The sequence below is a fragment of the Aotus nancymaae genome, unplaced genomic scaffold (genome assembly GCF_030222135.1).
Source record: "Aotus nancymaae isolate 86718 unplaced genomic scaffold, 86718_ANA_hifiasm-v0.15.2.pri h1tg000020l, whole genome shotgun sequence".
In the NCBI taxonomy this organism is placed as follows: Eukaryota; Metazoa; Chordata; class Mammalia; order Primates; family Aotidae; genus Aotus; species Aotus nancymaae.
Genome location: NW_026988432.1, coordinates 45302550 through 45316604, shown reverse-complemented (window position 1 = coordinate 45316604; position 14055 = coordinate 45302550). Strand labels below are relative to the sequence as shown.

General features: G+C 39.6%; 1 protein-coding gene across 3 annotated transcripts in view; it reads right to left on the bottom strand.

Annotated features, from left to right (window-relative positions):
* Positions 1 to 14055, bottom strand: part of B4GALT6 (beta-1,4-galactosyltransferase 6) — a 60225-nt gene that overhangs the window by 24583 nt on the left and 21587 nt on the right. For 2 of the 3 annotated variants that reach the window (XM_012447247.3, XM_064379313.1), the window contains one exon: positions 10661 to 10774. In XM_012447247.3, the coding sequence (XP_012302670.1) occupies positions 10661 to 10774 (114 nt within the window). Of the gene's footprint in view, positions 1 to 3866; positions 3934 to 10660; positions 10775 to 14055 lie in introns of those variants that run through there. The other variant, XM_064379314.1, reaches the window with a different exon arrangement.

Here is a 14055-nt window from a genome sequence, read left to right as displayed (position 1 = left end):
TAAAAAGCTATTGAAGCAAAACTACAGATCATCTTTTAGCACTTTTAATGTCATTTGTTAACTTCCAAATAGGTACAAATTGCTCTGGAGCACCCTCCAGCCAAATTCTTCTCTCTGACCTCATCTCATAAAATACCAACCAACAAATGTTGGGGTTTCCATTTCGAGTCTTCTGAATTTCATGTGGCCACAATTTCACATAAAAAACACTCAGTTCCTCTCTAGAGGGCCTCTTTCCTCCTGCTATTCTATATTTCAGGAGTTTTCACAATTGTTTCTCTTCCTGTCCCCACTTCATCCTAACCAGGCAGAGCTGTCAGTAGCCTTCACAGAGGCATGCTAGAGAGTATTTTACATCGAAATGCCTGCTTCCCAGAATAAGTTAGGAAAAAAATTGCAATCTTCTAATGCCTGCCTGTTCTACTGACAACATTTGTGGTCTTTTATAACCAAACACTCAGCCTTCAGTGTGACAAGATATGCGTAAACTAGCTAATCTTAGAAAGGTCGGATTTATCTAAAAGCAAGAGAAACCTATGAACTTGCAGAGAAAGAGTAAGTAAAATGGAAGATTGATCAGTCAACATAAGTACAGATTATCATGACTCAGCTGACAAAGAACAGAATCTAACATTGTAATCAAATAAAATTTACACAAATAAATCTGATACATTTAATAGTATGCATGATTGCTAAAATGATAGTAATTAGGCTAAATAATAAGCACTTCATATAAGTAACTGAACTGATATTCTTTCTGCACTGTTAAACCAAATTTTTTGTCTTTTTTCCAGCTTTATTGCTTCAACAGCTGTAATCATCATTATTGTCAGCAGTTTTCTCCAGCATCATTTGCAGTTTAATTTCCATCTCTAACGCATATGTGCTGGCAAGAGACAGGCTTTATTTCTTTCCCTCAATAGACAGGGCTTCCTCTGTCCATCACATATTAGGATACCCATGCTCGAGGTATCCTAAGTTCACACTCCTTGGTCTGTGCACCCCCACCTCATCCACACCTTTCAGAGTCCATCAGCAGCTTTCCTATGTGCTTGTTGCCCTTTGCTCTGAAATCCTAATAACGTGCTGATTGAAAGCCATAGATTGACCTGGTGGAATGCTCCCCATGATAATAGCAACATCGCTATACTAGGGAGTGTGGGCGGCCAGTTCCTCCCAGGACAGGTATTGTCACCACTGGGAACAGCGAAAATGTGATCAGAGAGAGAGGAAGAACAAACACTCATCACTGGGGTGGAGTGGTATTAAGGAGAAGATGGGATACATAGGAGGGGAAGGGAAAAGGGCATATTATAAAAAGAGTGGCCGGGAAGAAGTACCCTGCAGACAAACTAACGGTGGTGTGGCTTCCAAACCATCCTCAAGGAGAACCTCTCTCAGGGATCCTGTGGTTGGAGAAGGGAGGACTCAGGCTCCCCCAACACAACCACTTTCGTGGTTTTTGCGTACTCTTTTGTCCCCTTTAGGTTTCACTCAAGAAAGCCTTCCACTGCTTTACCAACAAAACAAAAAGCATCAGAAAACCAACTGCTATGAATGAAGCCAGGAGAGGAAACCTCCTTCTTGTAAAGAAGGAAGCCATCAACTGGGCCAGCCTCCTTTATTTCACTTGCTGAGCTTTCAAGGGCAGCTGAAGAGATCCACTGAACTCCGAAGAGAGCCAATTTTCACTCTCCCCTGTGCTGAATCTGAGATTTTTTGTTGTTGTTCTTAATCCCAGATATGACAGTATAAATCTGAGATTTTTAAATGGTACAAGTGGTTTCTTTCCCAGTTAGAGATTTAAAGATCAGAAAATACAGACTGAAATCCATTTACCCAGCAATGCAATAATTTACCAAATACTGAATTTCACTATTTTGAAGGTGGCGCTGGGGTCAGAAAGGAAAGAGCAGGAGAATTGAGTGTCTAAAGAGTAGAGCGGCTGCCAAGTACCTAGAGGGTCAAGGCAAAGGACAGGGAACTCAAGTCAGCTGGAAGCTACCTTCCAGTCGTGTGTGCCAAACTGCTTCTGTCATGTGTGAGAGTAACTTAGTTGCACCATTGGTTATGTAGGACATTTACTATAATTTCCTAATGCTGAATTTACAAGATATGCAGCAATGCTGCACATCTGGGAAAGCTAGGCATGCATGGGCCCACTGTGCTACAGATGATAATGTACATGGCCTGATTTAGGATTTTGTTTTTTCTATTAAAATATAATTCTTAAAATAATATTCAAAACATATGAATTATCTATATTTATATTTTTCTAACATTTCAAGTAAAATTTAAGGCATATAATCTCCAGACAGAGAATTGTTTGCTCTATAAATCAATAATTTTAAATGACTATTTCATTTTGTTTGGAGCCTATATCTATTTTTTGGTATCTAAAACCTAATTCTAGATATGTTGGCTTTTGTCTGTTTTACCCTCAGGGTTTTAAATGTGCACAGCTCAAAGCTCTGATGACAGTGTCAGAGAAAGACCTGAATTTCCCCTAGAAAGGTCCCTTAGGGTAAATTCCTCTCCAAAGCTAGAAAAGCATTTTTATGATAAGATGGGACATTCCCTCCCCAATCCTTTGTGCTGCCTTCTGAGTACAGCTCTGAGGCTGAACAGTTATGAGTCATCCAGCCATTGGTCACCTCCTGTCCTTTCTGAAGTTAACACCAGACGCTGCCTATGTCAAATGCTTTACTTAAGCTTCTCGATTTCTAGAATTTAAAACCTCTGCTTAACAAACTATTTCTTACTCAAGTATTCTTGAAGCAGCCACACCTAAGCACTCGAAACATAAGACAGAGCATTAGTCACACATCCCCACTGCCAAAGGCAATGCCTGGACATTGAATGAATGAATGAATGAATGAGTAGGAAGATTCCTATCTTGTCCCTGTTCCCACCTACCTGCATTTCTACTCCCAGGCTCCATCAGGTGCTAACGTATTTCTTTAAGACATTTATGCAAAACTATGCATCCAACAAAGGCCTAATACACAGAATCTATAAGGAATTTAAACAATTCAACAAGCAAAAAATAAATTACCCCATTTAAAAATGAGCAAAAGATACGAACTTCTTAAAAGGAAACATTCAAGTGACCAACAAACATATAAAAAATGCTCCAAATAACTCATCATCAGAGAAATGCATATTAAAACCACAATAAGATACCATCAAATACCAATAGGAAAAGCCATTATTAAAAAGTCAAAAAACAACAGATGCTTGTGAAGACAAGGAGACACTTATGTACTGTTGGTGGGAATGTAAGTTAGTTGAGCCACTGTGGAAACCTCTTGGGAGATTTCTCAGAAAACATAAAACAGATCTACCAATTGACCCAACAATCCTATTACTGTGTAAAAATCCAAAAGAAAATAAATCATTGTACCAAAAAGACACATACACTCTTATGTTCATTGCAGCAATATTCACAATAGTGAATTCATAGTGACACCCAGTTCTGTGTCCAGAACCTCAATCACAGTCACCCAGAAATGACTGACTTTCAACTCTGACACTGTGCCCTCTTATTAAAGCCTCCTTCCCTTTCACCTTCCACCATTCCCCCCCAACAAAAGTCCCTCTTCAATTTCATGGAGACTTGAAGTCCTCTCTGCTATCTCCACATTTTCCTCTATCTGGTCTCGGTATAAAATGGTTTACTAATTTTAGTGTGTGCCTAAGAATTACCAGCTGTGCTCGTTTAAAATGCAGGTGACCGGCCACATCATCAAAGTTTGTGTCAGCTGAACGTGGGTCAGTTGGGTCAGTTGACCCAAACGTGACAGTTTGGGTCATGTTTATGGCCACTGGATTTATCCAAACACATTTCAGCAGCTTAAACTACTCACCATTGAGGAAAAGCTAGAACCCACTCTCCAAACCCCTCTAGCAGGTAGGAGCGCTCATGTGACCAAACGTACCTGTAGAAGAATGGAAGCAGTAGCAAACAATATAAGGACAAGGGTACTTTGTAAAACTATCCTTCAAGTAAAAGTGGTGGCAGAAGCTTCTAGCTTTATGGAACCAAGAAGTGGCACTTCCGGTCCCCAGACCTGAGCAATGCTGGTAGGAGGTGTAAGCCCAGACAAGTAACAGGAGGTGCTTCGAAGTGGTCTGAGCCTTGATCTGGCTGCTCAATCTCTCAATCTAATTCTCTAGTCACCCAGGTTGTCTCTGGGCTCTCTAATATATTTTCATGAATTCTTTCTTCTCTTAAATTAGATAAAGTACATTCTGCAGTTTGCAACCAAGAACGCTGACTTTCGCACAGTCTAGGGTTTAGCTCAACCTTCACCCAATCACAGCACCTACACACTCTTGAACACCTTATCCACCACCCCCTCAACCTGCCACACCTGGGCTACAGGTCCCACCCTCGGAGCAGCAATTACCCATGCTCCAATCCTCTACCTAATAAACAGCACTGAAGAAAGCACATAAGCATATAGATTAATCCCATCATTTGAGTGGCAATACCTAACATGCTGCCTCAAGCACAATAAGCTTTCAGCAAAAACAAGTGTCACTTTTTTTTTGTATTGTGACTCCACCAGGATGGGGTAGGGGCTCTCCAGGCTAATCTGTTAGTCACCTTTTAATTTATGATTAGTTGACTCCACTTTTCATTCCCTACAACAAGTTTTCAAATACTTACTCCTCCCTTTGAAGCTGCTCAGTCCTTCCTGGCCATCCCCTCAGGGACATGCAGCCTCCTGCTTTACCAGGAAAACAGTCGCAGCAGGCACAAGTGCCTCCACCTCATCTCCCAATGAACCGAGGGCTTCCTCAGGGGAGGAGGGGTTCCTGAGGCTTTCCACGCTCACTCTTCAACCTGAGGCGGGGGGTGGGGAGTTGGGGAGAGATAGCATGGGGAGAAATGCCAGATATAGGTGAAGGGGAGGAAGGCAGCAAATCACACTGCCACGTATGCACCTATGCAACAACCTTGCATGTTTTTCACATGTACCCCAAAACCTAAAATGCAATTAAAAAAAAAAAAAAGAAAAGAAAAGAAAAGAAAGAAAAACCTAAGGCATTGTCTCCTTTCACTTTCTAACCTGGCTCTGTGGAGACCTCCTTTGTGCTTCTCCCTCATCCTGCCCAGCTCTCTTCTCTCCATCCTTTCTTTCCATGATACCTACAACATGCTCAAGTCCATCTCTTCTTAAAGAGCTTTTCTGTTACCCTCACCTCCTCCAGCTCCTTTACCCCATTCTCCTTTCCTTTGCTGCCAAACTTCTTTCACCTACAGTCTTCACACACATCTGACTCACTTCTCAGGACAGTCTACTTTGCTTCTTTCCCAACTGCTTTACTGAAATCGTGCTTGCTGAGGTCTCCATCCATTTTCTGCACCAAATTCAATGGCCCTTTCATGGTTCCTCACTCTCCCTGCCGTCTGGAGGTGTGTGACAAGACAGAGCAGTCTCTTTCTGGGATGTGCTCCTCTCTGGCCCCCCAGACTCCATCCTCTGGCTTCTCTAGGTTCCTGTCTCCCTTTCTTCTGTTAACTGCCATTCACCCCACAAGTACAGATCTTCTCAGGGACCCACTCTCAGCCTTCTTCCCATCTCACTTCCTCTAATCTTCAGTCCAGATCTCTTATGAAAGTCGTACCCCAAGTTAATACTCCTGAACTTGAAACAAAACAGCCTGAACGGAACTCATTCACTTCCTCATCCTCCAAATGTGGTGTTTACCCTGTACACTTCAGTTCATGGTCACCAATTCAGAAACCTGGAAATTAACCCTCACTCCTCAACTGGTCACCACATCTGGCCAATGGCACCCGGTAGGTCATTTTTTGTGCCTCCTCCTCTCTCCAATGCCACAGCCTTGGCACATGCCCTTGTCATTTCCTCTCGGCTTCCTGCAGCAAGCTCCTCATTGGTCTCCTGGCCATCCCAGTATTTCTCTATTCTCACCCATTTTTCAGCTTCTCATCTGAATAATCTTCCTAAAATACAATCCTAGTCCATCATTCATCTGACTAAAGTCTTCGATGGTTCTCCATTTCCCTAAAGCAGTGGGGTTTATTTTTGCTTTTGGTTTACTTTTTTTTTTTTTGTCCCTAGACTCTTTGAAAATCATGCACTCTTATCTGTGAGAAATGCACACAGGCTCATAAATCAACCCTCTGCATATAAGCTCATGGGCTCTGCTCCCGCCAAAGCTCACCTCACAGATGCCAAGGAATGATGGAACCCACAAGGCCCTCAGATTCCTCAGTCCTTTACACAAGACCCTTCTGGCCAGCTTCATTTCCCATACATACCACTTACACACCCTCTCTGGGCAGAGCTGACCACTCTCCAGTCCAGGAATACACACGGTCTCCTCGTGCTGATGCTGTTCTCAGCTATCTTGTAAGACCCAGTTCTAATGATGCCTCTCTCTGACATTGTCCTTGCCCTTCCAGAATAAACTGCTGTTTGCCTTTTGTCACATTCATAACCTTTTCATAGCATGCCTTTTCCAAGTGTGTTCCCTGCTCCGAGGTGCCGACACATGACCACGTTCAGCTTTGCCTCTCCCCTGCCTGCTTCTATGAACAACACTGGGTCCACTGCACAGCAGCTATCCATCAATGACTTGTTGACTCTAAAATGGCTCCCATCTCATTTTTTTTTTTTTTACAATAAACATATGTATAACGGTTACATTAGCATTACTTGAGTTTTGCTGAAGTTTGTTTATCTTTTCCTTTTTTGCTGATTTTCATTTGAATTATTTAAATTCACCTTAAAAAGTTCTTGGATCTTTTGTTATATTCATAAGGTTAGCAACCATAGAAACTATTAGGGTTAAACCATAAAGGGAACTATTCCACAAATAGTAAGAACAGAATATATAAAGGTCACTGCAAATGCATTCTATTTGAATAAGAATTAAAAGATAGGAAAACTAAAGGTAAGTCTATTTTCAGTCTAATGCAGAGTATGCAATTGACATTTTCCATTTCTACCTCACCCATACAAATGAAAATCAAAACATCCACACTAAGCACTTATTAATTTTTAGCCTTCGACAAGGTGAACTTCTATTTTACTTTGTTAGCACAAAGAATCTTACATAAATCCAATAAAGCTGAATGTGGATTTGCTCTTTGGAGAATCTGTACAAACTAACAAGGAAGAAGTATTCACTCATACTCTTCATATAAAAAATATACATTAAAAGATTTTATAGTGTAATTAGCCACTATTGAATATGAAACACTGCTGAAATGTATGAAACACATTTTATCTGAATTCCAATTTGAAAAATTCACTTTATTTTTACAGAAATCCAGTGCCAGTGTTTCCATTGCTATACTAGGTAAAAATCAAAGAGGTTTATAACAGGATAATCAAATATACCCATGTTAAGCTTTAACTTCACTTTTAGTGACTGTAAGTAAATATCACTCATACTTGAATGGTTTTCATCCAAGTAGATCTAATTCTTACACAAATCCCTTCTAATTATTATTTGGGAAAGAATCATATTCAATTTCTTTGTGTGACTATCATAATAAGATTTTATACTTATGCATTTGTTCTCTATTATGAAAACTATCTTTTTAAGTAAAAAAATTTAAGGATGCATAGCTTAGAGTAAAACTTCTAAATTCCACACATCTCTCCTAGGTGTCTCATTCCCTTGACCACTCTAAAGTCTGGCTCTATTATTCAAAGAAGCAGGGAGAAGGAAAGGGAGAATCAAATTAACGCCTCTCAAACTTCAAGCACTGTGCTTCATTCGATCCTTCCCACACTCTGCAGGTGGTATTAGAATCCCAGGTTTTACAGATAGGTAAACTAAGTCTTCACTTTGCGGAGGTCACAGGACTAGTGAAGTGCTCTGTTGGGCAGCTCACACAAGGCTCTCTCAGCAGAAGCCTCGTTATGTTGGCTGCACCCATGGCTCCTTTCTAAAGCCTTATCTGTATATGGCTGTATCTTCTACCAAACCACCCTACCACCATGGCCACTACTAACTGGGCACAGGATTGGGGCAGGACCCAAAGTTGGCAACCCATGAGAAGGCCTGCTGTGAAAAGATGACTGGTCACACCAGTGTGATTCTCTCTTACAAAAGAACGCAAGGATCCCAGGGAAGCAGGAAGAAGGGGTGGTAGCACTGAGGCCCCGCCCCACCCCCGGTGAAAAGGCAGTGCACAGCAGCCACACATGAGGCAATCTCTCAGGCGCCATGACAGAGAAGGTACAATGGGCTGTAGGGCTGAAGGAGAGGAGTACCAGTATGAGGAACTGGCAGACAGATGCTTTGAAATAGAGTTTAATTAGTACTCATAAAGCACTAATTAAAGAAAATGGCAACTAAACCAAGAACAGAAAGATTTCCTGAAACTATAAACCTTGAATATGCAAATTATGAAGATGAAATTATTGTAATCAATATTTCAGGAGAACATTACCCAGTGGTTTCAGCATTATACAGACAAAAATATTCATTTTTAGGAAAACAAGGCTGCAGTAACAAAGTAATGATAGCCACAAAAATCACTGAGTTTTATATCAATTTATATATACCAAAATAAATTGGTATAGCTGCTTATTATGGTACAGCAAAGAGACAGTAAGATTAGAATCACCTGAAATTTTTTTTTTTAATACCAGGGCCCAGGCCCACTACTCTAGATCAGCAGGTCTCAGCATATGGCCCAAGGCTCAGTAGCAGCAGCATCACCTGGCGGGACCTGTTAGAAATGCAGATTCTCAGGCCCATCCAGACCTGCTGAGTCTGAAATTCTGAAGGCAGGACCAGCAATCTGACAAGAGGATCTGTGATTCTGATGTACCCTCAAGTCTGAAAAGCCATGGCCTTAGATGATCTTAAAAGGTCAACATTTCTATTATTGATATATAATATCTATCAACAATAAACTAAAACAAATCCTACAAATATGATAGGCAGAAGCTGATTTCCTCAATTATAAAAGCTCATGTAAAGAACATAAATCACAGATACCAAATACATCAGAACGTGCATAAAAATGCAATTCAAAAAGATGTTTATTTAAATCTTTAATTATATCAAATCCAAGGTACAAACTTTTATGTACAAAGTATGCTTAAAAATCATGGGGCAGGGGTAGAAGACATACAAAAAAAATGCCAAAATAATACCTACGTGACTTCTGAGTGTTGGGAGTACAGCATAGTGGGTTTTTTTTAAATAAAAATAATGATATTATCTTCATAATTTTAAAAATACATAAAGTACAGTAGCTTTATCACTACCACACATTACACTTATATAAAGGTTAAAAACAAAATAGTAAAATCATTAGAAGGAAATAAACGATCCTCAGGGTAAGAAAAGCTTTTAAGACCAAAAAAAGGCAAAACCTGTAAGTAAAGTGATTAAAACATTGAAACATCATAATTTTAAATTTCCATAAAATAAAAGATAAAATAAAACAAAACGAGAAACCCGGGAATGTGAAAAGATGTTTATGAAACACATAGCAGACAGCAGGCCACTGCCAGAATATAAAGAATTCCTAGAGATCAATACCAACACCCAATAACCAACCAGGAACTGATAAAGCTCATGATGCAGCAAGTCACGGAGAGAAAATTTAAAAACACAAACATGGAAACTCACTCAAATCCACCAGTAATGAGGGAAGTGAAAATGGAAACAATGAGAAACCATTTGTTAATCTTTCAGATTAACAAGAATTTAAAAGTCCATCAATATCAAAGTGGTACATTCATGCTTGGCTATTAGGGACATAAATTGGTATAGCTGCTTTTGAGAGCAATTGACAAAATCTGGAAAAACTGAGCCAACCTACCCAGCAATTCCACCATGAGCCATCAATCCTCAAGTACACATACATATGCACAGGAAAACCCACACTCTGTTGTTCTTTATACCAAATATATATATAAATTTTTTGTTGTTGTTGTTGCTATTTTGTGATATCAAAAAGTTGAAACAACCTAAATGTAAGTCAATGGGGAAACAGGTAAATGAGATGTGATGAATTTATACAAAGACATACTACACAGTCATATTTAAGGGCAAAAAATTAGACCTATATGTAATAACATAGGCAGTTCTCAAGAAAGTATATGAAAAAGCAAGTTATAAGAATGAAAGGTACTGTATAAGACCAATTTACATAAATACTCCTTCGAAAGAGTATCTATTTTCTATATAAACATCTATGTAAAAAACAATTTTCATAACCTGTAAAAATACACAGCAAACTCTCAGTGGTGAGGTTACTTCTGAGGAAGAAATGGGGAGCCAGCATCGGAGAAAGTGATCAAAAAGGACTGGCTTAATCAGGAACATTTTAACATATTCAAAAGGAGACTATACATTAATTACTCTCTTAAACACTGTTTTAAAAGAATTTGGACATAAGTAAGCCAAAGTATTAGTTTCTAAAATTGGCTGGGAGAAGTACGGGTATTTGTCATTTTCCCCTTTGTATTTTTCTTTAGCTTTTCAATCATCTCCCTTCAAAAAGCACTTTGCCAAAAAAAAAAAAATTCAAATAACATGCTGTGTAATATGAACATTAGCACCCACAGTAATGACCTGATCCTGTGCTCAAATCATGTGGTTTTTATGATTGTATTACACAAGTAAACAGTTAAGTCAAAATTAGATGATGACTTACGCATGTAAGGCAGTTTTTCTGGACAGGGGAGGTATGGTGAATAAGTGAAGTTTTCCGGAAGATACGTTGTTGTTTGAACAACATAATCACTTGAATTATTGCCTTCAGGATAATCTTGGAGAGAGAGAAAAGAGTTACAAAACAAACAAACAAAAAAAAAGCCTTTTGCTTTGTCCCTGGAATGAAATATGTCACTGTCTCTGTGAGAAAACTACAACATACAATCTACAGAAGTACTTAAAATCAATTATCTTTAAAGAACTAGAGAACAGCAAACTGCTGCTGGGAACAGACCTCTTAGCACGATTTCCTAGAGACATCTAGAGAGCTGCACATCCTTATCCTTGCACACAGACATAGCAGTCCCATTTGTAACCACATGAGAACACCTGCTCCCATCCCTCCCCTGGCTGAGCCAGATCTAAAGGGAGTGTGAAAGCATACCAGGGAATCCCCTTCACTATGGCACAGCTAAGGGTATTCCAAACCGCCGCATGCTGCTACTAGCATCCACAGAGCAGAGGGGTGGGAGTAATGTTTTCTTACCACCTCACCCTGTAGAAATGAGATTTACCCACTCAACTTACTTTTGTAATACAGCTCATTTTAAACCTTTAAATTAGTCATTCCCAGCCTGTGGGTTGCAGCCCCGTGGGAGTCCTAGAGCTATTATTACATTAAGTCCATTATCTTTAGAGTCAGCAAGTTAAACTGCACAAAGGGCACCAAAGTCAAATGCCTGAGTTCAAATCCTTGCTACAGCACACAGTAGCTGTATGATACAGGGCAGGACACGAAGTAGGCATCACTTCCCATCTATGCCTACTTCATACTGTCATTTTTAAAATTCAATAAAAGGAAATGTGTAAAACACTGAGAACAATCCCAGGCCCAGATAAATAGTTAATAATTGTAGCTATACGTGATTAGAAATGAGCACCTGACCCATTAGACAGTCACAGACTTGGGATTTTTGAACATGGAACCAGAGAGATCACATTTCAGTCCCTTTCTGGAGCAAAGTTCTGAGACACAAATCTAGGAACCACGACACGCAGGTTTCCTGATTTGTAGGGAAGCTGGCCTAAGAGAATGACATCAACATGCATGAGTAAGAAATGAGAGATGGAAACGGCTCATTAAACTACTGTCTGTCTCCTGGATCTGTCTGCCTCTGTACCACAGAGAGTGAAACTCAAGCAGACACTTTAGGAAAATGTAAAGATATTCTCTGAATCTTGAGTAATCTATTCCAATAAGAGAGACTGTAAAAGTAAAAGCTAAACCCTCTGACCCACAGGCAAATGACAGAATCCTGCAAATTAGATATGAAGTATGTGAGAGGAGCCAAAAAAACTAAGCATCTCCCCTGCACACCTTTACCTCACATCAGTACTCAGTCATCATCACAATGGAGTTGGTGGGGATGCAGCATGGGAGCCAGGATAGTACTTCATTGCAGAGACCCAGGCCACCCGCAAGGCTGTCAAATGAAAGAGGTCCTACCATGGCTGTTAAGCAGAGGGTGTTGGGGATGGACAAAGGTTCCAGGCTGGGTACCAAGGAGGAAACAGAAGCCATAAGGTCCAATTCCAAAGAACTGCATGGAAACCCCAGTTACGAATTTCACAGGGCATCAGTAAGGTGTTAAAGTAAATGCATTCCCAGAAAACCCCAACATAACAGAGATCAAAGATGGTACAACTGCTAAAGCCTATTCTACCAGGAAGTGGGAAAGCCCCAGTGAGACAATCCTCCCCACTGTCTCTCCCTGGAGGAGTGATGGAAAGCGCTTGACAAGGAAAACCCTCCAAATAACAAGGGGAGGAGAAATTCAGTGGACAATTAATTGTTTTGTATGCCAAGTGATACACCAAGACTACAGACACTGCTCTGGTAGCCCATGCTCAGTGTATTCCCCATGTGTCTGAAACATTTAAAGATATGAAGCAAAAACAAGTGTAAGGAAGTCCAATAAAGTTCCGATTCTTTTCCCTTTTTTTTTTTTTTTTTTTTTTTTGAGACAGGACCTTGCTCTGTCACACAGGCTGGAGTACAGTGCTGTGATCACAGCTCATTGCAGCACTGACTTCCTGGGCTCAAGTGATCCTCCTAGCTCAGCCTCCCAACTATTAATAGCTGGAATTACAGGCATGCACCACCACAGCCAGCTAAGTTTGTAGTTTTTTGTAGAAACAGAGTCTTGCCATGTTGCCCAGGCTGGTCTCCAACTCCTGGGCTCAAGCAATCCTCCTGCCTCGACCTCTCAAAGTGTTGGGATTACAGGCATAAGCCACGACACCTGGCCTGATTCTTTACTTAAGACGCTTTTAATATATATCTCTAGATATGTGTCACATTTCACGTTGTTTTTTTTTAAAAAAAAAAAAAAAAAAAGATTTCCTTTTTATGGGGACTCCTACTTTGCTAGTGGTAGGAGGGAGTGCAACCAGCATGAATTGGGTTTCTGTTACTCTCAACAAAACTGCTTAAGATTACTATTGTTATGAGTTTTGTTACAATGTCTAGTCAAATTCTTTGATTTATACCTTAGAGTTGCATATTTATCTTCAATATTCCTGGAAAGGAAGATAAGACATTCTTATTTGAGAGAGACAGTAAAAGAAAAAAACAAACAAAAAGAATTCTTAAAAATAAGTTTCCCAAAATTTAAAAAATCAAATCAAAGCACTGTAACAAAGTCAGAGTAATCTCCCAGAAAGATAGAAAGGAAATAAAAAGAGTTGGAAAACAAGAGAGAAATGATAATACATGAGTTCCAAACAGAAAGAAAAATAGCAGGAAGAAAAATTATCAAAGAAATAATATAAATATATTTTGGAGAATTGAAGGATAAGACATTCCATATTGATAGGACTGTCTGCTCCCAGCAAGAGAAGAAAAGCAAAGCTCCAAGATGCTCTTTGTAAAATTTAGCAGTACAAAAAAGATCCCAAAAGTTTCCAGAAAGAAAAAACTGGTCCATGAACAGTAACTGCAATCAGGATGGTCAACAGACTTCTGAAAAGCAGCACTGGAAGAGAGAAGACAATGGCACAGGAATTTCGGAAACCCTCCTTAGTGTGGTCAACTCATGTCTAAGGCACTCAGGCAAAATCAGTGACAAATTAAGAAGGCTCCACAAATTGGGGGAAAAAAAGAGTTAACAAGTAACATCGACAAAAATAAACAGATCTAGAAAACAAACATAATTACAACTAGACTCAGGAAAACAAATCATTATCTATATACTCTTTTAACAACATCAACAATATTGATTTGTATTTAAATTGTGACACAATTATATTGGGGATAAAGACAGGTAAAACTGGGTGAGGCTATAATACTAAATGTCTTTCTTCCATAACAATAGTAGTTAAAATTGATAAACCAAG